The 26,733-nt window shown below is 44.8% G+C and overlaps 1 protein-coding gene and 1 long non-coding RNA gene across 3 annotated transcripts in view; one reads left to right on the top strand and one right to left on the bottom strand.

Moving 5' to 3' along the window:
- Positions 1-23,393, bottom strand: part of LOC137307258 (uncharacterized) — a 29,830-nt gene extending 6,437 nt beyond the window's left edge. Inside the window, exon 1 of one of the 2 annotated variants that reach the window (XR_010959090.1) lies at positions 23,320-23,393. This is a non-coding gene — a long non-coding RNA (uncharacterized lncRNA). Of the gene's footprint in view, positions 1-5,205; positions 5,280-23,319 lie in introns of those variants that run through there. The other variant, XR_010959091.1, reaches the window with a different exon arrangement.
- On the top strand, positions 1,873-18,304 carry tmt1a.1 (thiol methyltransferase 1A, tandem duplicate 1). The gene is made up of 2 exons (XM_067976689.1): positions 1,873-2,392; positions 14,328-18,304. Exons 1-2 carry the CDS (start codon positions 1,898-1,900, stop codon positions 14,562-14,564), a joined length of 732 nt encoding a protein of 243 aa, XP_067832790.1. The 5' UTR covers positions 1,873-1,897; the 3' UTR covers positions 14,565-18,304.
- Positions 23,394-26,733: the final 3,340 nt, after the last annotated feature.

A 26,733-nucleotide genomic window follows, 5' to 3' on the forward strand; every position in this document is an offset into this window, starting at 1 on the left:
GTATCATGGGAGAGGGAGTAATGAGGTGCAATAGTACTAGGGAGAAGGATAGCATTTGACTGCACTAAGGGGGAGGGTGGGGGGTGAGGTCTTGGAGTGTAGCAACACTGAGGAGTGTCCTCGGTTCTGGGATCACTAAGAAGTGGCACCTGAGGTCTTGGAGCAGTTCTGGTTTCTGAGGTATGATAGCACTTTAAGGGCAGTCCGAGCATGTGGAGAATCCCAGGGTGGTGGTAGTAGTGTTGTTGTTGTTATGGTGGAGGTGGCGGTAGCAGTAGTAATAACATCAGCTTGAATTTATATTGTGCCTTTAATGTAGAAAAACATTTTGAGGTGCTTCAGAGGTAAAAATCAGACAAAAATGAATGCCGAGCCAAAGGAGTGTGAGGAGGGCTGACCAAAAGCTTAGTCAAAGAGGTGTGTTTTAAGGAGGGTCTTGAGGAGAGGAAAGTGGACAGGCAGAGAGGTTAATGGAGGGAGTCCAGAGCATGGGACCTAAACAGCTGAAGGTACAGCCACCAATGGTGGGTGAAGGGAGGGGGAGACACACAAAAGAACAGAGTCACAGGAACAGAGTGTTTCTGTTGTAGGGGTGGAAGAGGTTACAAAGATAGACAGGGGTGAGGCCATGAAGGGGTTTTAATACAAGGATGAGAATTTTGCATTGGAGGCAACTGGGAGCCAAGGTAGATCGGGGTGATGGGTGAGTGGGACTTGCTGCAGGATAGAATACAAGCAGCGAAGTTTTAGATGAGCTGAACTTTAGACAGTGGAGGTTGGGAAGACAACTGGGAGAGCATCAGAACAGTTGAGTCTGGAGGTGACAAGACATGAGAATTTCGGCAAAAAATGGGCAATGTTATGGAGGTGGAAGTAGGAGTTCTTTGTGATGGAGAGAATATGGGGTCGGAAGCTGTATGGGGAGGGGGTAGGAAGAATTGATGGCCGAGAGCAAAAAAGACAGGAAACTGAACAAGGAGGCATGAAATAGAGACTGTGGGCAAGTAGTGCTTCCCCCAACCCCTATTTGATGGTTGGCAAAGTGGATGTGCTGCTGCATGAGGTGGGAGGGGATGTTTGAACTTTCGCCAAAACAGGCACGAAGTCGGCAGGGCAGTCACACTGCCTGCCTGATGCCAGCGCCGGAAGGCCTGAATCACTTTCAGTTTCTGGCCTTGTTTGAATGTAGATGGTGAGGAGCGGGTGCCAAATGGGCAGGAAATTGGCCAGCTCCAATGCTGAGCCGGCAGACAGGTCAGGCTGGGATAGGGCAAGCACAGGCCAGTAGCGGGCCTCGGTATTTTTGTGGAGCCAAGAAAAAGCTATCTATCTCAGATTTAAATTTAGCACCCTCTCTAAGGCCTTCACATCCTTCCTAAAGTGTGGTGCCCAGAACTGGACACAATACTCCAGTTGTGGCCGAACCAGTGTTTTATAAAGGCTCATCATAACCTCCTTGCTTTTGTACTCTATGCCTCTATTTATGAAGCCCAGGATTGTGTATACTTTTTTAACCACTTTCTCAACCTGCCCTGCCACCTTCAACAATTTGTGCACATATACCCCCAGATCTCTCTGTTCCTGTACCCCTTTTAGAATTGTGCCCTCTAGTTTATATTGCCTATATATAGAAAAGGTTGACAAACTACTGAAAAAAATAAACTTGTGTATATTTCCAGATGCATATACCTGCTTAGTTTTTTTCCTGAACAATTCTTTGACAACCCTATTATCGAATCCTGAGGGGATTTCTTTTCTAACCTGACTTTCTTTTGAAATAAATGAGCAGCGCCTGACCTTTCAGCCCCTCTGACCCACCGCCCTGGCTCCGTGTACTTGTTCTCCACCCAGCGGCGAGTCGGGGGAACACACCTCCCCCAGTCTTACTTCCCTAAAGATGGCGCTCGTTCGGTTGCTGCTGCAGTTCATGATGGAGATCTTTGTTCTTCCAGTGAGCATTTTGCAATTCGTCGGGGTATGGGATCCTTTGTATAAAAGGTTTTTCCCCTATCTCATGTTCCGAATCACGGCCGTTATCAACGACAAGATGGGCAAAGTGAAGAAGGAACTCTTCTCCAAACTGCCGGACTTCGCCGGCTCTTCGGGACTCACCATCTTGGAAATGGGCTGCGGGTCAGGTGCAAACTTTCAGTATTACCCCCGGGGCTGCAAAGTCATCTGCATCGATCCGAATCCCAATTTCGAGCACTTTTTGGAAAAAAGCAGAGCCGAGAACGAGCATGTGAAGGTGGAGAAGTTTATTGTGGCCAGTGGCGAAGATCTGAGCCAAGTGGCGACTGGCTCGGTAGATGTTGTGGTTTGCACCTTGGTCTTGTGCACCGTGAGGGACATCGATTTGGTGCTGAATGAGGTTACCCGAGTGCTGAGACCGGTAAGATTTACACTGCCCTCCTCCCTGTATGGTATGAACACTGGAAAATGATTTTTAAACTTCAAATGCACAGAATGTATCACATTTCCAGAAAGTCCTGACATTTAAATTCATGAAAAATACATTGAGTAAACATTTCCCCCCCCCCCAAAGTGTGATCATGTTTGGAATTATCAGCCTGCAGTCAAAAACATTGGGAGCGATCAAGGCGCAGTTGGATGCAAGTTTTAAAAAATCCTGAGGGGATTTCTTTTCTAACCTGACTTTCTTTTGAAATAAATGAGCAGCGCCTGACCTTTCAGCCCTCTTTTAAAAAATTTCAAAATATACTTTATTTCATTAAATTTAAAGATCCACACAGTTCAATGTAAAAAAAAACATAATTCCAAGCCAAACCTATTTAGCTTTTGCTTATTTTTGAATTTATTAAGTACATTGGCTATTGATAGTACAACCTTTTCTAGTTCTCGACTGCTCTTGTGTCATTTGGTGTGCAATTGCTCACAAGCAATCACCTGAAGTGCACTTTTATGTAAGTATGGCACACCCCTCACTTATACTTTTTTTACAGCAGCAGATGGAAGCCAAATAGTGAGTCGATTTAAATGTGAACTATCCAGTTTACATATTTGGAGCCCGTTTGAGATCAACCCCCAAATGTAAATCTTTCTCTCAGGCTAATTGGCCGTGCTGTATATTTCAATCATTTTCTGTTTTTATTTCAGATTTTCTGTTTTTCTTTTTATCCGAACCTATTTAGCTTTTGCTTATTTTGAATTTACTAAGTACATTGGCTATTGATAGTACAACCTTTGGCAGACTCAGTTGTTGAACTTGCAGCAGCATAAAATCTTGGCACTCCGCACCTTCTGAAATACTCTCACCATGCTTCACGGTAATTTTGCCGTCGCACAGCTAGGTTGCCACTCTATTCCACGATTTAACTCGAACAACAAGGTCCTTTGTGAATAGGTATGTAGTTGCACATAGAGAATGGGGTAGATTTACGAGCGTAAAACTGGGATTGCTGATCAGCTAATCAAAACCACTCTATTTTAATTTCCTTTGAAATCAATGCCAGTTTGACACCTGGCGGCAAGATGAAAATCTACCCAATATCTATTTAAGATTTACCTGGCCAATATTCATCCCTCGACCAACATCACTAAAACAGATTATCTGGTCATTATCACATTATAGGAACATAGGAACAGGAGTAGGCCATTCAGCCCCTCGTGCCTGCTCCACCATTTGATAAGATCATGGCTGATCTGTGATCTAACTCCATATACCTGCCTTTGGCCCATATCCCTTAATACCTTTGGTTGCCAAAAAGCTATCTATCTCAGATTAAAATTTAGCAATTGAGCTAGTATCAATTGCCGTTTGCGGAAGAGAGTTCCAAACTTCTACCACCCTTTGTGTGTAGAAATGTTTTCTAATCTCACTCCTGAAAGGTCTGGCTCTAATTTTTAGACTCTGTGCCCCCTACTCCTAAAATCCCCAACCAGCGGAAATAGTTTCTCTCTATCCACCCTATCTGTTTATATTAATCTTATAAACTTTGAAACTCTAGAGAATACAACCCCAATTTGTGTAATCTCTCCTCGTAATTTAACCCTTGAAGTGCGGGTATCATTCTAGTAAACCTACGCTGCCCTCCCTCCAAGGCCAATATATCCTTCCGAAGGTGCGGTGCCCAGAACTGCTCACAGTACTCCAGGTGCGGTCTAACCTGGGTTTTGTATAACTGCAGCATAACTTCTGCCCCCTTGTACTCTAGTCCTCTAGATATAAAGGCCAGCATTCCATTAGCTTTATTGATTATTTTCTGCACCTGTTCATGACACTTCAATGATCTATGTACCTGTACCCCTAGGTCCCTTTGGACATCCACTGTTTTTAACTTTTTACCATTTTAGAATTGCTGTTTGTGGGATCTTGCTGTGCGTAAATTGGTTGCCGTGTTTCCTATATTGCAATAGTGACTACATTTCAAAAGTACTTCATTGGCTGTAAAGCATCCTGAGATCGTGAAAGGTGCTATATAAATGCAAGTCTTTTTCTTTAAGATAAATTTCATTCAGTGTGAGCAGAAGTGATAGTTCAGGTGACTGATAGCAGAAATATTGGGTGGAAAGTGCACGAGGCAAGTAAGAGGGGCAGCAACTTCATTCCTTTTCATGAAACTTTGCACAGTATAACTGGGCTGGTTTAACAATACAAGAGGAGGTGCTTTAGAGTGCACAGAGCAGTGATTCAATTACAGGTCTGAGCATAAATGGGTATAATACACAATTTCTGGAGCAGCTCCAGGACTGTATCGTTCTTTGTAGGGATAAGCAAGTGCTCCCAGTTTGAATTTCAAACCCTTTTCATGGAAAATCTGCCAAAATGCCAGTGTGATGAGAAGAATCCCTAACCACCAGTGAAATAGATAACACAGGCATTGTGCACATAGTTTTTCTTTATAAAGTGTCACCTGCTGACTGGGTGACTTGGTGAGCATGTATAATCTCTGGTGACTCCCATAATTAGACAGCACCATATAATCTGATTTACTGCGAACAATGCCACAGGAGAACAGCCAGTAAAACATTAAAATGGTAATCACTGCATGGAGACTTCACACTACAGATCTCACACTGTGTTATGGATGCAAAACAATCTTAAAATGTCACTGTACTTCTGCGCTACAGCCTGAAACCAACAAGTACATGCCAATCTGCATGTTTCCAACCCCAAAAAAACAAACTAAACTCAGTGCCTCCATTTACTTAATGGTGCAAAACAATCTTAAAAAAGGCACTCACTTAATGTTGGATGCTTTTGATCTGCAGCCTAAAACCAGTTTCCAATCTGTAAACTTCCTTCAATTAAATACCTCTCACAGTTGATAGTCTAGGTCAGCAGCGATGCTGAAAATACTTTGACAGGAACGTCCTACTGTCAACAGTTGTAAGGCAGAAATTACTTTCATCAATTCGAAAATGTTTCCAAGGTCAAATGGTCAAAGTTGCTGCTGTTAAACTTCATTACCTCTGCTATTTGTTTGTTTACTGACCCTAGGCTTTTAGGATCAGCACCTTAAGCACAGAACAGTCTTATGTTTATAAAAAATCTTTGAATAGTGAAAGAAATTTGAGGTTCAACAATCCTATGGGTTTCACTCCTAATTCCTGCCGCATTACTTAATAATTAGGCTTTGTGGCTTTAAAGGGTCATAGCTTCGCCGTAGCAGCAGAATAATACACTGTATGTTAAATGGTATTACACTCTGTCCTTAGAAAACTGCACGTGATCTACTAACATATAAAAATGTGAGATCCAGTTTTCACCGCTCCACCATTGGCGGCCGTGCCTTCAGCTGCCTAGGCCCTAAGCTCTGGAATTCCCTCCCTACACATCTCCGACTCTCTACCTCTCGCTCCTCTTTAAGACACTTCTTAAAACCTACCTCTTTGACCAAGCTTTTGGTCATCTGTCCTAATATCTCCTTATGTGGCTCGGTGTCAAATTTTGTTTGATAATCGCTCCTATGGAGCGCTTTGGGACGTTTTGCTCGACTTTATAAATACAAGTTGTTGTAAAATGCAATGGGCAAAATGCACAAAGCACAACAATTTTTATATGGACTTGAAAATCTCCCTTGGCTTGGGTGATGTCCTGTTTTGTGAGGTCATGTACTGCACAATGTTTTATTCTGTCGCTAAGGTGAAGCTGTTTCCCTTCATAACCACAAGTCTAATTGCTCTTAAGTAAAGACTCAGTGAAGTCAGAGATTAGCTGCAGGTGAGAACCCAGGCTTACTTTGTCATTTTTAAACTGGGAGAGGTATGGTCCGTTTGGGGTTACACGCAATCCAGATCAGGTGTCAATTAAAGAATTTTCAATTGCTGTGGGGACTTTGTCAAAGACAAGGTAAAGCAGCAACTCCAGCTTTTTCCTGATATTTTTCTTTTAAAAATTAGTTGACTGTATTCAACAGCACATTACATATTTGACAAATGAATCCTTACAAAATTTCAAAGAATATTTATATTTATAATCTATTCTAAATGATTACAGAACTTCCTTTTGTTTATAATGAACTCAAAACAATTGTTGAAACACAGTAAAGAGCTGTTTTCCATATAATACATGCAAATAGTGACACAACTATGATACTTATTTATCTATCTTCCAGTGGGCAAGGAAAATTTATATTCCAGGAATCAATTAAAAGCACTTACTTCACGATCTCTGAGATCTCCAGCAAGCTCCTTTTCAAATCCTTCAGTGGCTATTTGCACCCCTGGCCCATTTCTACACCGCAACACTCCCTTCCCCATTTCACAACAATGTAACCTCTCATTCGCCATGAGGAATGTTGCAGGAGCTCTCTCTATCAGTGTATAATAAAAAGTGTACATTTTACCTATCACAGGGAAGAGAGGGGCACCTCAGCCCCTCCATTGATGCCCAAGGCCTGCCCGACGCCATATTCCGGTGGGCCTGTAAATGGGTGAGCAGCCCTCCTGCTTGAAACAGGCTGCTTTTCCCTGCCGGTTCTAGGACCCTGAAGCAAAATTCAGGTGCCAATGGGTGGAGTGCGCCATGCAAGCTCTGCCTAGTTGTACCAGGTCTTGAACTGCCTAACCGGTGGTCCTTAAAGGGACCTCAAAAATGGACGCAAACCTTTTTTAAAGTTGTATTGTTGTGGAGCCTGAAGAAGCAGGATTGCTCCTCCTGGCTCCACAAAAATATAACTTTTTAAATAGAATTACAGCCACAGAAGGTTACCTCTGTTCTCATCTGTGGGCCGCTACCGACGCCCACGCCCCCGCAACCGCCCCGTGGGCCGATTCGGCGTTGGAGCTGGCCGGAATTCACCAGGCCCCAACCGGTGAGCTGCATCGAGGCACAGCTCGCCGCCTCTATTCAACTGAGGCCCGAATTTGGCTCTGGCCTCGGGCCGGCACGGACTGTCGTGCAGAGCAATCGCTCTGTCGAGATACCGGCCGTTTTGGGCACAAGTCCAATTCCTCTCCTCGAGTCTACAGGGATACTGCAGGAGTTTAGTCATCTAAAACTGTGCAGTTTACTGACAGAGGATTGGTGAACTTACAGCCAGTACCACTCTACTTGTTAGGGTATTCGCTTGCAAGATTACGTGGAGCTGAGTGGGAAAAATTCCAGCCTCCGGTGACAGGTCTATTAGTGACCAGCCTGTCTGGCTTAATCATTGACTGTGCCCTGATACACCGTGGGGACCTGCTTGGCTCAAACATAGAATTACAGCCACAGAAGGTTACCTCGGTTCTCATCTCTCGTTGCCAGGCGTGTTTATCTTGGAGCCAACTCAACTCCATTAACCCCTCCAGGGAGGCTAATCATTAGTTGGTCAGTATTGCCATTTTCCACGTGCGAGCCTACTTGCCTCCTTCACATACTGAGTAATATAGATCAAGATCCCAAGCTAGATTGTTGGTTTGTGTTGAACTTACTGATTTCAACCAGGTTCTTCCTCCTCAGTCATAATCCAGTACATCCCATTAGCAAGTGCTGCACGTGGATATATGGCAAAGACGAGATCAGGCTCATCTGTGATGTCCCTGTCTTCCCACCCCCACAGTCAAATAAGGTGCTGCCACTCGTCGTTTCTAGCACGCATAAGAAGCATGGCCTTTCGGAGGATGAACTGGATGGCTGCCAATGGAACCATACTACAGTGAAAGTTAATGCCTTCGGGAGCAGAGAAACAAAATTGATGGTGAAGGAATTATATTGTTTATCCAGAGTTTACTTTCCCCTTAATTGAAAGATTAAAATGGAAAGGAATCAATTTAACGCAGCAAACACATTCAGTGTAAAATGCTTTTGCATGGTTTCTGTAGTAGCAGCTGGCATCTTGAGACATGCCACAGAGTACCATCACTTGGATTTTTTCCCTCCTCCCATCCAGTCTGGTCCCTGGAGGGAGGGGGAATTGGAGTGTCACTCCAGGTTACTCTCCTGTATCCTCTAGTGTGCGGAATTAGCAGAGACCTAGGCCTAATTTTTAACAATGAGGCGGGATCTCAGCAGGGGTGGTGGGGGGTGGGCGATCAATAAGCGGGTGGGAAACCTGTAAAAAAAAATTTTTGTGCGTGTTCCCGAGCGGTCGCGACTCAATAGAAGCCACTTAACTCAACTTCCGGGTTTCATGTCCTCAAGCTGCGCAGCGGGCGTACTGCGCACCCGCATTTAAAGCCCGCCATTTAAAGGGCCACTCCAACAATGCATTTTGAAGGAGTAAGAAGCAGAATGGAACGTCATAGAGGAAAGGCAGCACCAGGGTTCTCGGATGCCTCCCTGGAGATGCTACTGGCAACTGTGAGAAGCGGGGGAGGGGGGGGCGGGGAGCTGTTATACTCACCTGACAGGAGGAACAAACCTGGTTCTGCCACCAAGAAGACGTGGCTGGAGGTGGCAGTACAGGTCAGCAGCAGGAGTGTGGTGCCCCGGTCTTGGCTGCAGTGCAGGAAATGATTTAATGACCTAACCAGGTCAGGAAAAGTGAGTACAGTTACTGATTCACCTGCATTCTGTGGTAAACATTACCCTCCCGCCCCCCTCTCACTGCCCTGTGAAGTCTACTCCATCACATTGCTCCTCAAACCCACTTAAGGCTCAGTGTCAAGTTACCTTCACTTCTGTGCACTTCTTCACTTCCCCATTTGTGAACCCACCACTCCCACTCACCCCAATCCTGATGCAATGTGATCAGTCTGTCTGATACTCACCCTCTGATGTATCTCATTCACTGTCAGCCTGACCCAGAGCAATGCATCCATCGGGTGACCCCATCACCCTCACTCACTCACACATCTGTACTTTCTCCCCTTGTAGAAGAGAGTGCAAAATGCACACGAGAGGGCGAGGATTGGAGGGGGGGGGGCCTCCACAAATCATGGCCCTTACAGAGGCAGAGGAGGAGGCCCTGGAAATTAGCCGAACGGTGGAGTGCCTGTCCGTTGGGGATGCAGAGACTGGCGCCTCGCAAACGTCTGGTGACAGAACTTTAAAATCCCTCACACACAACATGAATTGATGTGATCAATGATTGGCCTGTTGCACACCTCAGTACGCCCATCGCAACATTACTTCTGCGATGAATCTTAATATTGCTGTGTGTTCTCCTCCAGGGCCGACAAGGAGTGAGGATGTGGGCGAGGGCAATTCCTCAGAGGAGCTCCCTGACTCTGAGGGTGAACTGTCATATCTTAACGGGCCATGCACCAGCGCAGATACTCACACCTCGGTGGGTCCTATTAGAGAGGTAGTTGGGTTGTCACCCGGTGAGTCACCACACACAAGTGAGCACGAGCAGACACTGGTGGCGGGGGAAGCGGTGGGGTGGGCGCACTCCTCTGCCAAGCTGAGCAGAGCTTGGACAGATGCTGAACCCTGGGGGCCTTTCCTGAGAAGGAGAATGATAGAGGTACAGACGCACCTTTGCGACGTACTGGAAGACTTGCCATGTTCAGTCTCCACATTAGCGGAGAGGACGGAGAGGACGGAGGAGTCCACCTCCAGCATTAGTGGACCGGTGGTGCAGGTAAGTGGGGGAATGTCTGTGATGGAGGGAATGACAGCCTCCATCGTGCTTCATGCATGGCTCACAAATGAGTCCATTCAGGCCCTGGCAATGGCCGTGCGGATTCAGGCTGAACAACATTCTGCCGCCTTAAACAGGCAGGCAGATACTTTGGAACTGGCTTTACAAGGCTTCACACATGTCCTCCAAACTGTTGTCCAGCAGGGTGTTAGGAGGGATGTGGCCCTGGCCCAGGAGAGGGATGATGGCGAAAGGGGACATGGAAATGGGGATGTCACTCAAAGCGCTCCCACGTCTTACCTGGTGCCTCCTCCCCCCTCAACCAGTACCCGTAATGCTGCCTCCTCTCCAGGTGGCCGAGTCTGACCCTGCACAGGTGCAGGTGGAGTAGCCTTTGGAGGGGCCCTCATGGGCTCCAAAACCCAGAGGGTGTAGGCTGAAAGCATCTGAGCAGTCAGGGCATGAGTCTGAGCAACCTGCCACTACCTCCGCTGCAGCCACAGGGGATGCACCACGTAGAAGCAATAGGAAGAGGAAGTAGAAGGTTTTGTAATCACCAAAGGTATGCACAAGGGTGTCTGCCAGAATGTCATGTGTTTCATTTATATTTGGTTTTTGTTAAATTCACATTAAATGTTATGATTCTCACCACCACTGTCACGTCTTGCCCGTTCTTGAGTCCCTTTGGTGAAAGTGCCCTTTCATGTGCTTAATCATGAACGGCGAGACTTGATGCCACCCATTGGGTGCGTTCACAATGGGTGTATGTGTGGTTGTAGGACTGCTGTGCAACCTGGTGGGGGGGACACTTGTGGTGGTCATTACAGGTGGTCTGAGTACGTCACTATCTTCACCTTGCAGATCTCCCTATGAGAATCTGAGTGACTCCCTGGCATCACGAGCAGCCAGCCAGGTGAGACACTGCTCTGCCGAAGGTTCGCCCATCGTCCTCCTCCTCATCTTCAATGTTGATGGCAGGTGTGGCTGCTTCATGAGCGCATGGGGCCTCATCCACTGGTAACCCCCTCTGTTGAGCGATGTTGTGCAGGACGCAACACGACTCTTATTCTACACACTCTCGCCGGTGAGTACTGAAGGGCTCCCCCTCGATCCAGGTACCTGCATCTTGAGCATTCCTATTGCTTGTTCAGTGACAGACCTGGTGGTCATGTGACTATCGTTGTACCACTGCTGTGCCTTGCTGGTGGGGTTTCTCAGAGGTGTTATGAGCCACGTCTGCAGGGGGTATCCCTTGTCTCCAAGGAGCCAGCCCTCAAGTCTGTCTTGTGTGTGGAAGAGGGCCGGGATGTTGGATTCGCATCGAATGAAAGAATCATGGCAGCTGCCAGGGAATTTGGTACACACCTACAGAAACCTCTTCCAGTGGTCGCACACCAGCTGTGCATTGATGGAGTGATGTCCCTTTCTGTTGATAAACAGTCCTGGCTCATGTGCAGGTCCTCTGATTGCTACTTATGTGCAATCAATTGCACCCTGTACCCATGGGAAGCCAGTCAGAGAGCGGAAACCCACTGCCCTCTCAGTCTGGCTGATGTCGTCGATGGGGAAGTTGACTTAGTCGGATGCCCTGGCAAACAAGCTATCCGTGACCTGTCGTATACACTTATGTGCAGACGACTGAGAGATCTTGGTGATGTCACCAGTGGTGCCCTGGAAGGATCCAGAGGCGAAGAATTTGAGGGCAGTGGTGACTTTAACTGTGACGGGCAATGCGTGGCCACCAGGTCCAGCCGGGAGCAGCTCTGCATGAAGGAGCCTGCAGATGTCTGCGACCACCTGGTGACTCAGTCTGAGCCTGCGTAGACACTGCTCCTCAGAGATCCAGGAAGCTCAGCCTCTGCCTGCAGACCCTCTCACAAGGGCAGTGCTTCCTGCAACCTCTGCCCCTCCGTTGGTCCCCTCTCTGCTCTTCTGCAGGTCCTTGTGGCGCATGTCCTTCTTGTGGAGCTACAACTCCCAGATCTGCACACGGTGTCTGCCGCGAATGGTGATGTGCCTCCTCCTCAGATGTACTGCTGAATATGTCCAAAGAAACCTCCGTCTAAACACGAACTCCCAGCCAGAGGTTTGTCTGAGGGAACTGATTGCCCTGCTGCAAAAACTCACCTTTTCTTCACGTGTCAGTCACTGGTTTCAAGGTCCAAGTGGCTGCCGGCTGCAACTCGCCTCCGTTACCATGGCGTGTTTCAGAGGCCACGGGAGACACGTTCAGGTAGATTTAATATCGTTTGTCTGCCTCAATACACTATAATTTAATTCCCGTAACTACTTCAAATACCTTAATTGCCCCTTTTATATGTCATTGGACTTCTGGGTTTCTGAAACGCGCACTGCGTGTCTGGGGAAACCCAGAAATCGGCGGGTTGGAGCTGGGATTCCCGCTCCAAACCTTTTAAAAAAAACATTTTACTGCCCCCTCACCCCCCTGCCCTGAACCCACCTGTTCTTCAGGGTTAAAATTTACCCCCTAGAATCAGAGCAGAAGTCTGCCACTTGACCAGATTGGAGGGAAGGAAGGATTGTATTTACACAGAGCTGTATCCTATCTTTATAAGAAATGTCTCAAAGTACTTCATGTACAATGAATTACATTGAAATGTAGTGACAACTGTTATGCAAATTAAGCAGCCATTTTGTGCACAGCATGATTTCACAAACAGGAATGAGATGAATGAACAGTTAATCTGTTTTTAGGTGGTATTGGTTCAGGGAGGAATATTGGCCAAGATACCAGAAGAACTCATTGCTCCTTCGTTCAATAGTGCCATGGGATCTTTAATATCCACCTGAACGGGCTTAGCAGGCAGACATATATCACCTGAAGGGCAGCACCTCCACCTGAAATGTCAGCCTAGATCATGTGCTCAAATCCTGGAATGGGGTTTGCACCCAGAATCTTCTGACTCAAGGCCAACTGAGCTAGAGTTGAGAATTGGAGAAAATGAATAAAATGCTCTATTAAAAAAATGTTTTGCTTATTTCCTCACATCAGTTTCTGTAAAGTGCATTTTGCTGGATCCATTACATTTTATAATTGTCACTCGGCCTAGTCAACGACGCGTCAACAGCTCTCGAGGGGTCCACTATGTAAATGGATTTTGTTACACAAAATCATTTTCAAAAGAAAAAAAACCATCCACGACAACCAGACGCATACTTTACTTTTGCCGAGGTTTCCAGAGCAGTTTGGTATGATCAGTATCTTATCTGAAATCTCTTGTTAGGAATTTCAACTATGAAATTCCCCACTCACTTCCCATCACAGACACACAGCTGTTTGAGGCCTTACATCACTGCTGTGCATCTGGGATTGATTTTAGCCAGCACTAATGTATATTAAATTATTTAGGAAGGTGATATACTAAAGCCAGCTGTCACTGTTGTTGAGAATGCAATGTAAAACAGCAATTAAAAAAAAAACCACACATACCCTTTAGGCTGCAGTTAAATTAAAATGGAAGGTTAGCTAACTTTCAAAATAATCAATCAGTCACCAGCTTTATATGTAGTAAAACATTGCAAAATGTGTCTATTAAGATTGGTGAAAATCAAATAGACGTTTCAGAAGGATGTAAATGACTGTGCAGGGAGAGGGAGAAATGCTTTTTAAATTGACAAGCCTCTTCTCAGCAAACGTACCTGCTTCCAGCTGAGCATAGAGCTGGACAATTGGAATTTTCCACCTTTCTTCCTCCCCCACCCCCCCCCCCCCCCCAACTTGAAACCAGTCTACTTTTAACTGACCTGAACATTGATATCAAGAATGCAAAGCAATTACGGCTTGCAGTCTTAAAGGCACACACCTACACTTTTACAGCAAGAATAATACAGTGTGTGTTATGTGGTATAATGTTTGTTTCCTTGCAAAATAATACATCCTCTGGCTTACTCTGAACAAGGTAGGTTCTCTCGTAATGTACTTAAAAACTGTATGTAGGCACAGCGTCATCACTCTCCAGACATCACACTGCAGATGTCACCCTTTGTTATGGGACAAAATGTTGTAAAATGCTGGGTATTTCTCAACTGCAGCCTGAAACTGACAGATTATAATCTGCAAGTTGCTTAACTAAACAATTAAACTGAATAACCTGAACATCTGTTCACTTAACAATTAGCCTTTATAGCCTGAAAGGTGCACAGCTCCATTTTAGCAGAATAATCTTATACATTCTGCATTACATGGTGCAACATTCCTATCCTTATAGAACAGCGTGATATCCGACTTACCAAACAATGCCATGAGAGATCCATTTACTAATCAGATTGATTCCCCTTACTGTTCAGCTTGGTTTCTTCAGGTAGTTCACAAAGTTCACCTTTTTGTTTCTGCAGGGTGGTGCGTTTTTCTTCATGGAGCACGTGGTTGCTAACGAAACAACCTGGCTGCACTTCTTTCAACATGTGATCCAGCCAGCATGGCGTTACTTTGGGGATGGATGCTATCTGACCAGGGACACGTGGACAAACCTCGAGAAAGCCAACTTCTCCGAGTTGAATCTAACACGCATAACTGCGCCTTTCAAATGGAGTTTGATCAGCTGCCACATCATCGGGTACGGAGTCAAATGAGAAGCTGGATCCCAAGAGCTCCATGCCTTGTATGCAACTTGTCTTTTGACTGTGCACCATTAATTGTTGCTACAAGTATCAGTGCAGTGATACTTTGTCAATTAATTTTAATCACCAGTCATTTAGATCAGCTGACCAGTGTGCCTTTTTAAATCTACTGTATCATGTGCAGGGAAATTTGTGTACAAATACACTCTCAAAGTTAATCAAGCAAGATTGCAGAATACACATCCATCGCCACAGACCGTTGCCGCTCCCCCCGGCCAACGCACGATTTTCATATTTGATCATTTCAATCAAATATTCAACCTAATATCCTTCAATCCCACTCCGAACCAGATTATCCAGCCCACATTTAAAAGGAGTTATCAAACATCACAAAGCCGCCAAGAAGGCCTTTCTTATAGAATCTTACAGCACAGAAGGAGGCCATTCGGCCCAGCGTGCCTGTGCCGGCTCTTTGAAAGAGCTATCCAATTTAGTTCCACTCCCCTGCCCTTTCCCCATAACCCTACAAATTAGTCCTCTTCAAGTACGTGTCCAGTTGCCTTTTGAAAGTTCCGATAGAACCTGCTCCCACACCCTTTCAAGAAGTGCGTTCCAGATCTTAACAACTCTCTGTGTGAAAAAATTTCTCCGAATTTACCCTCTTTTGCCAATTATTTAAAATCTGTGACCTCTGGTTACCGACACACTTGCCAGAAAAAACAGTTTTTCCCCACTTGCTCTATCAAAACCCCTCATCATTTTGAATACCTCTATTCAGTCTCCCCTTAACCTTCTCTGCTCTATCATAGAATCGTAGAATGGTTACAGCACAGAACGAGGCCATTCGGCCCGTCGAGTTCATGCCAGCTCTTTGCAAGAGCAATCCAGCTAGTCCAACTCCCCTGCCCTATCCCTGTAGCCCTGCAAATTTTTTCGTTTCACCACCCCCTCAGGCAGTGCATTCCAGATCCTAACCACTCGCTGCGTAAAAAAGTTTTTCCTCATGTCACCTTTGGTTCTTTTGCCAATCACCTTAAATCTATGTCCTCTGGTTCATGACTCTTCCGCCAATGGGAACAGTTTCTCTCTATCTACTCTGTCTAGACCCTTCGTGATTTTGTACACCTCTATCAAATCTCCTCTCAACCGTCTCTGCTCTAAGGAGAACAACCTCAGCTTCTCCAGTCTATCCATGTAACTGAAGTCCCTCATCCCTGAAATCATTCTAGTAAATCTCTTCTGCACCCTCTCTAAGGCCTTCACATCCTTCCTAAAGTGTGGTGCCCAGAACTGGACACAATACTCCAGTTGTGGCCGAACCAGTGTTTTATAAAAGTTCATCATAACCTCCTTGGTTTTGTACTCTACGCCTCTATTTATAAATGTAAGGAGTCGCACAGCACCAGGTTATAGTCCAACAGCTTTATTTGAAATCACAAGCTTTCGGAGCTTTGCTCCTTCGTCAGGTGAAGTTTATAAAGCCCAGGATCCCGTATGCTTTCTCAACCTGCCCTGCCACCTTCAACGATTTGTGCACTCTCTGTTCCTGTACCCCTTTGAGAATTCTTCTCTAATTTTAAGTGTTGTGCTGCTTACCAAATATTACTCTCTGATATGAATTTATTAAACAGGGTCCATTGGTGATGTGGAATTATTTTCAATGTAAAGTGCTCCCAATCCCCTATTATTTCCAGCATGAATTACGATCCTCATTTTGTAAATATCCATTTACCTGGACCAGTTAGCTGGACACTTTGATCCAGGAGGCAGTCACACGCCTTAGGTTAGGTAGTGGTTTAGCTTTGTTCACTGATCAGAGACAGGAGGATGTGACTGCAAGTCAGGCAGGTATGGGGACCCAGGATGCAGCGATGGAGGAGCCTTTGACCTTGTCCAACAGGTACGAGGTACTGGCTACCTGTATGGATGAGAACAAAGGTGGCAGGGAGGATGGGAAAACTCATCACGGCACCGTGGTACAGGAGGCCATTCAAGTGAGGGGAGTAAAAAGGAATGTGGTAGGGGATAGTATAGTCAGGAGGATAGATACTGTTCTCTGCAGCCGCGACCGAGAGTCCTGAAGGCTGTGTTGCCTGCCTTGTGCCAGGGTTATGGATATCCCCTCTCGGCTGGAGAAGAGCTTGGTGTACGAGGGGGAGGATTCAGTTGTCGTGGTCCATGTAGGAACCAATGACATAGGTGGAACTAAGAATGAGGTTTTGCTGAGACAGTTTGAGGAGCTAGGGTCTAAATTAATGTCTGATCTATGAGTTGGTAACCTGAGTTATATTGCCAACCACATAATACCCAATATATTTCCTGGTAGCACAGAACACGAGTACTGCATTCTGACAGGATGATAAAGTATGATAGTTCTGTTTCCTGATGATAACTGCTGGGGAAGAAATCAACAAATTTACATAATCATCGATAGATCACAGTGATTCCTGGAATAAGCACATAATTCAATTATTCATGAATAAATCAGGAAGGCATTCAATATTAATCAGCCATTATGCTGCCAACGAAAAATAATTACATAATCATCTGAATAAAATCCCACCGTCTTCCAAAGATTCCTATCACATTTCAGGAAGAAATCACCTCAGTAAGATAAATCCCATTGGCTTTCAGTAATATACAAACAATCACACCCCAAAGGAATTAAACCTGAATGTCGATCAGATTTAAAATCTATTCAATTAGATCAGAGATGAACACTAATTGCCCAAAAGAACAAGGCACTCATTACATTTGTAGTCTTCTCCACTTGTTTTTTTAAAAAGAGAACTATTAGAGTAGGTATTTCAACTATTTGCGAACGCTAGGACAGAGGAATCAGAATTGACATTTGTTTATGGTTTGGTATGGATGCTGCGTTTATCTCACTTTGAATCATCCAACAGAAATCCAACTCATTAAAAAGATCAAACTGCTTTCTGCTAAAAGGAATACAGAACTGTCATCGTTTGAGGCCCTATTTAGCACTGGTCCACCTTTGACTTATCAAGGATTGCACTGAAACAATGGTGTTTTCAAAACAATTTACTATTATCTAATTGCTTCAAGCAAGGTCACAATCAATGTAATAATTACAGCACCGCAATAGTTTAGTTCAGCTCAATATAACGGAGTATCAGATTCATAATTATAGTTTCAGTATTGTGCTACTTATTTTTTTAAAAATTGTATCAGAAGGTAATTAACATGTAAATGTATTTTGCCCACATCTAATAGACTCATAAAATAAGATCTTACCACCTGCTTAGTCAAGTGGTAGTTTAGCCTCACAGTTCAGTTTTCTACACTGGTTCCTCCTCTGGTCCACATCCTCAGTGATTTCTCAACCACCTTCTCTTCCAGCTTGCCAGCGGATTCCTTATTCTGGTACTTCTCATAATTTAAAGGCTTGGCCTACTGTTGAATAACAACTTCTTTTCTGCTCTTTCAATATTCTTTACACTTTTCTACTATTGAAGGACCATTCATGTTCTCACCTTCTTATGGTTTGTCGTCATCTCCCGATGATCTCAAATTGCACACTATCTATGATTTCTATATTAACTTTAGCAACACTATCAAAACCGTAACTCCTAAACAAACCAACGCTTGTTAGAGGATGGATGTTCCTGCTTATAAGTTATTCCTTAAAATAATAGGGTTGACAGCATTATAGGTAGATATTCACAGATTTATTAAGCATAAGATAATAACTATTACTGACAATAATTAAATATACACTTACGGCAAAACCTTGCGAGTTTATCAGAGAATCCATGCACGTTAACAGCGAAGTTATCGGCTGATCAGGCCTCATCCAATTCTGAGGTCTCTCTCCCAGCAACTACTCATTTATATTGTTTTTTCCAATCTTGTCATGTTTTAGCATTATCTAATGTTCCTTGCATGTCCCAGTCAATAACTTCAGTTTTACACATCCTGATTGATCGGTCAATCAAATCCTTAGGCTGAAGACAGTTATAGAAATTCATGAACTATCAAAGGCCTTCTAACACTCCTGTGTGGGTGTTAGTTTTTCTGCACACTACACCATGTTCCTTTTGACATGTCACCTTCCAGGGTGGCGTTCATTTATCAGTACAACCACCTGCAACTTTACAGACACCTAACCATCACAAAAATGTCATATGCTGTGTACCTGTGAAGTTAAAAGACGAACAATCTACAAGATGCCATTCTGCCTACGTAGCCACCTGCACCCACCTACAAGCCCCCCCAAGGTCTAGTTACAGGATCTGTCCATATCAAAGGGATAATCAAACTGCTAATGAGATGGGTTCCAATTGAAAAGTTACTGGACTCAGTTAACATAAAGAAATGAATATAAAGAGAAATCAATAGCAGTCCCATTTGATGAACCCTTCGCTAACAGCTCCCACTTAAATTTTTGCTGCTGAAGATTGCTAAGTTGTGGTTCCACAGATGCTGGCAGCCCTCAGTACCCCTTTGAAGCAGCTAGTCGTCATCTGTGACCCCGGTGAGTGTCGGCAGGCTATTTTCATCACGGGGTGGGGGGATATCCACGTTGAGCTTGATCGTGTTGCTATGTAATATCCACCCATTCATTTTCCAGCAAGAGCCATTTGAGAGTAATCAGGAGTGGGAATCCTGGCTGATTTTTTCTTTTCCATAACCAAAGAAGTTTGAAGTCTAACTGCCACCAATGCCCTGACTGAAATCAACTGACTCAGCACAGATCAGAGACTGACGCTCGCCTTTATGGCTCAAATTACACAAATTGGGGTTGTATTCTCTAGAGTTTAGAAGGTTAAGGGGTGATCTGATCGAAGTTTATAAGATATTAAGGGGAACAGATAGGGTGGATAGAGAGAAACTATTTCCGCTGGTTGGGGATTTTAGGAGTAAGGGGCACAGTCTAAAAATTAGAGCCAGACCTTTCAGGAGTGAGATTAGAAAACATTTCGACACACAAAGGGTGGTAGAAGTTTGGAACTCTCTTCCGCAAACGGCAATTGATACTAGCTCAATTGCTAAATTTAAATGTGAGATAGATAGCTTTTTGGCAATCAAAGGGATATGGGCCAAAGGCAGGTATATGGAGTTAGATCACAGATCAGCCATGATCTTATCAAATGGCGGAGCAGGCACGAGGGGCTGAATGGCCTACTCCTGTTCCTACGTTCCTACTATATGACGTAGTGCATTTACCCACTGAGCCATTGATGCCACACAATTGTTTTATTACAAAAAATGGTTGAGAAAATGTAGGAGTGAATTTTGAAAAAAATCAAAGTGGTGATGTTTTCCTCATTTAACTGCAAAAGTAATTTTAAATTTGGATAGCTCTTGCTGAGAGGAAGCACCTAACCTAGTCTTGACACTTCCACAAAGTAGCATGGCTGAGACAAGTCCTCCAAAAAGCCAAGCCTTTGGAAAAGCCCAGCCCTCTGACTGCAGAAGCCCTGGGAAAAGCTGTGGCATTGGAAATCCAAAGCTCTTGCAAAAGCCACAGCCTACATAGCACCTAAAAGAAACTCGACCCCAGACTCCCCCCCACCGCCCCCGGATGCCTCAGTTGGTCAGTAGAGTGGCCAGTGTGATACAGAGTCATCAGACCAATCTTCAGTCTGTGCCGAACTCGCTAATGTCAGCGACAGCAGCAGTTGGGGCAAGTTGCCTGATGGTGCCACAGGTTGAATTGGTCACCAACTCTCACTGTCTAGGTTTACACATTAAGAATGCTCACTTCAGCGAGATTATTTTCAGATGGTGGTGCAGTGGGTTTGCACTGGGATCTGGTTTCAAATCCAGTAAAGATTGTTTCGATGAAAGGCCAATTTCTGCAGCAATCCCAACCAAATTGTGTGGTGTGAGAATGTAGTTTGTCCAGGATTTGGGGATGTCTCAGTATAATAAATATTTTTAAAACGCTGTATAAAAGCAGTACTAAAGTGGTGGCTGTGGCTTCGAAAAAATGTGCATTTTCATCTATTTAAAAAACTTAGCTCATTCCAGTAATAGCTGCTGCCACATAACACCTAGTTGTCTCACCTAACTTTTCATTAACTAGATGAGGCAGGTTGGTGTTAAGTGGTGGCCAGGCATTTAGTAAGTAGCTAATAGATGGTCGATAAGAGAGGAAGATGGGGCAGTTTAGGGTTGCTGCTCTTAAGGAAGGCTCGTCAAGGCTTCTTCGACAGCACCTCCCAAACCCGCGACCTCTACCACCTAGAAGGACAAGAGCAGCAGGCACATGGGAACAACACCACCTGCACGTTCCCCTCCAAGTCACACACCATCCCGACTTGGAAATATATCGCAGTTCCTTCATCGTCGCTGGGTCAGAATCCTGGAACTCCCTTCCTAACAGCACTGTGGGAGAACCTTCACCACATGGACTGCAGCGGTTCAAGAAGGCGGCTCACCACCACCTTCTCAAGGGCAATTAGGAATGGGCAATAAATGCTGGCCTCGCCAGCGACACCCACATCCCATGAACAAATAAAAAAAAGGAAGCAACGATGGGGTGCCACAGTGTGTCCATCAGAGAATGAATTGGGAGGCACAGAGGTTGCCATGGGCTCGTTCAAGGGGGAATTTGAGTCTGGGATGGTAGCAGGGGACAAGTTAGGCTGGGGAGTGGCGATGGGTGGCCATAGGAATTGGGGGGAGGGAAATATTGAGGAGTGGGACATAAAAGGTGGCATGGGTGGGGGAGGCTGCAGTGGGGCAAAGTTTAAAAGGCACAGTTCTCTTGGGCAGTGAAAAGCAGCGGCCGGGAGATTCGTGTCCATTCCAGGACATAGAGCAACCTTAAGCACAGCACACCATGGGCCAGGTGATACTATAGTGCAGGCTGAAACAGGCCCTCAGGCTGTACGTTTGACACCCCTGATCTACAGGATGCACTGCGGCAACACACCAACAACAACATACATTTATATAGCGCCTTAAACATAGTAAAACATCCCAAGGTGCTTCACAGGAGCGATTATCAGACAAAAATTGACACCGAGCCAGATAAAGAGACATTAGGACAGGTGACCAAAAGCTTGATCAAATAGGTTTTAGGGATAGAGAATCGGAGAAGTTTAGGGAGGGAATTCCAGAGCTTAGGGCCTAGGCAGCCGCCAAGGGTGGAGCAGTGAAAATCGGGGATGCACAAGAGGCCAGAATTGGAGGAGCGCAGAGATCTCGGAGGGTTGTGGGGCTGGAGGAGGTTACAGAGATAGGGAGGGGCGAGGCCATGGAGGGATTTGAAAACAAGGATGAGAATTTTAAAATTGAGGTGTTCCTGGACCGGGAGCCAATGTAGGTCAAAGAGCACGGAGGGGGGTGATGGGGGAACGGGACTTGGTGTGAGTTAGGATACGGGCAGCAGAGTTTGGATGAGCTCAAGTTTACGTACAGTGGAAAGCGGAAAGCCGGCTAGGGAAGCATTGGAATAGTCGAATCTAGAGGTAACAAAGGCATGGATTTCAACAGCATCTCCCTCCCGTGACCTCGTCTACTGAGAAGGACAAAAGCAGCAATGTTGCGGGAACACAATCACCTCCAAATCACACACCACCCCGACTTGGACATATATTGTCATTCCTTCATAGTCGCTGGGTCAATATCCTGAAATCCCCTCCCTAACACCATTGTGGGAGCAGCATCACCACAAGGACTGCAGTGTTCAAGAAGGCGGCCCACCACCACTTTCTCAAGGCAACTCGGGATGGCCAATAAATGTCGCCTTGCCAGTGCTGCCCACATCCTGGGAACAAATTTAAGAAAAAACACTCGAGAGACACTTCAACCACAGGAGCTGATTGCAGCTTACGAGACCCCACTTGGCCTACCACTACTCTCGGATTTTCTGTGGGTGCCAGTTCAATGTTATATATATGATGTTATTTATATGCTCATTTCAGGGATGATTTGAGAGATTTTGCATGTCTGGCATCTGAACCTAGCAACCAGAATAGGATTTGGCTGGGCACTGAGCAAGTTAGGCATTAATCCCAGAAATCTTGTTGCACAACATTAACATTCCCTTATAAGTAAATATTTACTTCAGAAGTTTGTCAAGGGCTAAAGTACATAGAGTAAAAAATTAGACAAGTCAGCAAGTAGTGAGTTAGTGAAACAGTTTGTTTTTTTAAAAAAGAACTGAGGAGAGGTCAGTTGGGCTTATGGAAAAGAGGGAGAAATAAGAATTGGAGGGGTGAGACATATTCAGTGGGGGGGGGGGGGGGGGAAGGGGGAGAGAGAAAGAAAATAGTCGTGTACGTAATAGCAAAAGAGAAAAAAAGGATGAGAAAGAGAGTAGAATGCAAAAGAGAAAGCAAGCAAAGAGAACAACAAAGCGGAAAACAGAGTAGCACGAGAGAAGGTAGAGAGCACAGGAAACGGACAGAAAAAACTGTGAGGAAGAGAGACAGTAAAAAGGCAAGAAAAGAGAAAAATGTGAGAGCAAAGGAGCACGAGAAAGAGTGCAAATGGAGAGAGAATAAGAGACAGGAAGAAAGAGCATGTACAAGAAGTAGAGTCCAAAAGCGCAAGAGAAGGGGTACATGTGAAAGAGCAAGCAAGAGTGTTGGGGGGGGAAAGAGACAAAGACAGAAGAAAGGTGAGATGGGGGAGGGGGAACAAGGAGGGGAAGAGAAAGGATAGGAAGAAGCAGAATAGTGCGCTGGAGGAAGGGAGGGGCAAGAAGAAACTGGAGGAATTGATGGATTTGAGTTTCCAAATTTCTTGTATGGTGTATCTGTTGTTGAAGTGAGAACATTACCAAGCATACCTGTGTACCATATCCCCGATTCAGTCCTCCCAGAAAAATCAGTGACAGGAATGTCTGGCTGCCAAGCCCAAGCTTGCCCGCAGCACACTGAGCTGACTGCATGGTCAGGTCATCTGAATAGTTAGCATAAGCTCCCAGCCTCAGGCAGCTAGCTTAATGGGGAAGGTGGAACATCCAGCTAGCAGCTCAAATTTAAAGGTTGTGTCCACTTCACGGTAAGTGGCTGTGTATGGGGACAAATATTGTTCAAACTTTTATAAAAGGCTCAAAATGGGATTTGCAATATTTGCCAGTCTTTGCCAAGGCTTTTGCAGGTAGGGCCTTGGGTTGAAGAGCCAGGTGAAAATGAAATGAAAGGATATCCAATGGGGAGGCACAGCACCCGAGCTCCTGTTTGAAGGCTGACTAAGTGAAAGTGCTGTACATGAGATGGGTGCAGGGAGGTTTGCCCAGTTTGGCACCCAAGGGCACTCTCGCCAGAGGACATCAGTGCACCTTGTCTGTGGCAGCCAGGTTCAACAGTTTGTACACTGCATGGGTGCCATCTACAATGCTCTGCACTCTCAGGAACCCTGCCACCCAGTGAAGCTCTGTGTCCTGTCCAGCTGATGGCTCATTTCCACAGGGACAGCGATGAACCCTTGCTTAATGCAGCAGTGAATAGCTGGCTGATTTGGCAGATATTACCAGTGGTGGCTTGGAAGGATACAACGGTATAAAAGATAAATGCAGTCATAACCTTACTGTGGCCTACAGAAAAAGCCATCCCTGTGCTACAAACTGTTTACACGTATGCCTGCAGGAGATGGCATAGCTTCTGGGGTAAGGATAGGTGCAGCCATAATAGATGATGTACAGTTGCATTTGCCTTTCATGTCCCTTCAAGAACTCCTCTTCCTCCTCTATAGAAGACCCCTGTGGTTTTTCTTCACTGCAAAACGCAGCACACTGCAAATTCTGGGCATCGATGGAGCCTCGCTAACTTATATTTAACACTCGTGGCTATGCCAGTTTGCAGGTTCTTTTTCTGGCTCTTCAGCGTTGAAAGGTTTGCCTTGGCCACCCCTGGCCTAATCGGAACATCCTGTGCGACTCCTCAGAATTATAGAAACTGCATTTGTCCTCAAAACGAGGCAATAGCACCATCTAGTGACATAGCAGGTAAACATAGGAGTGGTACCTGTGGATGGATTCATTTCCATTCCCACTATCATTTCTGGAGATGGGCTTTTTCGTACAGTGCTGAAGAGGGAGAATTATTACCATCATTTCTGCCATAATAATTGTGCTTGTTGCATTCTTAAAAAAAGGTCAATATTTTATCAAAATTGTTGAATGTTAAATTCCTTGATGTCCCTCCAGAGTTGCCGAGGGATATTCAGCAATGTTTCGAACCGGCAATTGATAACATACACAGGTCCTTCGGTGGAAGGACAGTGCATGCACTGCAAATTATCATCGAGTTGGGGGCTGTACCAGGTGGCAAATGCAGTGGTGACCTCAGTAATGCAGGCCACAGACACAATTGAAGCACAACTTGTTCAGAAAAGCAAATTGCATTGCTGTAAATATGTCTTATTATGGTATACAATTGCAGAGCCCAGCAGACACCATTCAGCAGAGGTCTCCCAAACTGTAAAGACTCACTTTCACAGTGCTTTGCAGAGACTATTTTGCCCGTCCTCTGCAATACTTACACGTCTGATGTGAGTAAACAGCTAAGTTTCCTTTATTAGCCCAAACTGAGGAAAACTCTCTGTTTGCAAACAGACAAACTTTTTTTGGCCTTATGTTCATTAACACTTTTAAGCAAGGGAAGAAATCTGGAAGCATTAGTTAATAACAGAAGAAAGGTCTGTTCTATTTTCCTCCCTAGTTTATTCCTATCTGCTTCTCTGTTATATCTGTCATGAAAAGAAAATTATGGGCCAATTTAGGATATTTAGGGTTTGAAATTGTGCTGCAAGATATCAGTAACAAATGTGTTAATACATTTGAATGAAACTTCTCTGTGTGTTACTATAACAAAGATAATGCTGCTAAAATAAACTGGTTAATGCCTTGATTAAACTAATGGATAAAGGAATTTCATGTTTGATCACTAACATCACACAGCATAATTTTAACTCTTTGTCACTATTTTAATGGTGCCATCAAGTTTAACGCTTTTTAAAAAAACAAAGTTGTCATAGCACAGGAATTCCACTAGGTGGTGACAAAGCATACAAAATGTCACCTACTTGCAGCATTGGGCATCTGAATCTGTAGCTAGAGCAATTCCAAGATGACTTACTGATCTTACTGCAGTTATACAGGGCCTTGGTGAGACCACATCTGGAGTATTGTGTACAATTTTGGTCTCCTTATCTGAGGAAGGATGTCCTTGCCATGGAGGGAGTGCAACGAAGGTTTACCAGACTGATTCCTGGGATGGCAGGACTGATGTATGAGGAGAGATTGGGTCGACTAGGCTTATATTCACTAGAGTTTAGAAGAATGAGAGGTGATCTCATCGAAACATATAAAATTCTAACCGGACTAGACAGACTAGATGCAGGGAGGATATTCCCGATGGCTGGGGAGTCCAGAACCAGGGGTCACAGTCTCAGGATACGGGGTATGCCATTTAGAACCGAGATGAGGAGAAATTTCTTCACTCAGAGGGTGGTGAACCTGTGGAATTCTCTACCACAGAAGGCAGTGGAGGCCAAGTCATTAGATGTATTCAAGAAGGAGATAGATATATTTCTTAATGCTAAAGGGATCAAGGGATATGGGGAAAAAGCGGGAACAGGGTACTGAGTGAGACGATCAGCCATGATCATTTTGAATGGCGGAACAGGCCCGAAGGGCCGAATGGCCTACTCCTGCTCCTATTTTCTATGTTTCTATGACAAAACAAGATTTTGTCTTTCAATCTCCCCTGGTATGTTGGATGATTACATTCAGTTGGTATGAAGCCTAAATCAGGATTGCAAACTGGTTAAGTCTCTGTTTACACTCAAATTGAAATTATAAAAAGACTTACTTTTATATAGTGCCTCATTGTGTGTCTCAGAAATCTCTCGAAACACTTCAAATACAATAAATTACTTTCAAACACAGTTAAGCTAAATACAGCAACCATTTTGCACACAGAAAAGTCTCAGCAATGAGGTGAATAACCAGTTAATTTAGTTGGTTACCACAATTTGCTGCTCGAGTACAGCAATTTTGCATTGAAAATCTTGGAGGCTGTAAAAAATCTCAGTTTTCCGTCAATAAATTGTTTGTCCTATTTGTTATTTGCTGAATCAGAATTGTTGGAGCATTGTGCTGGATTTTCGGACATCTCTGACTTGTTCGCTCTCCTTAGCTCTCTGTGTTCCCAGCAACCTCTGGGGTCAAATATCTGACCTTATATCATCCGACATC

Source organism: Heptranchias perlo, chromosome X (assembly GCF_035084215.1).
Source record: "Heptranchias perlo isolate sHepPer1 chromosome X, sHepPer1.hap1, whole genome shotgun sequence".
NCBI classification, from domain to species: Eukaryota; Metazoa; Chordata; class Chondrichthyes; order Hexanchiformes; family Hexanchidae; genus Heptranchias; species Heptranchias perlo.

Bases quoted from the DNA above. Each gene is read 5' to 3' on its own strand.
- tmt1a.1 (XM_067976689.1), top strand. From the start codon at position 1,898: ATGGCGCTCGTTCGGTTGCTGCTGCAGTTCATGATGGAGATCTTTGTT. The intron at 2,393-14,327 runs GTAAGATTTACA...TTGTTTCTGCAG, and splicing joins TTACCCGAGTGCTGAGACCG to GGTGGTGCGTTTTTCTTCAT.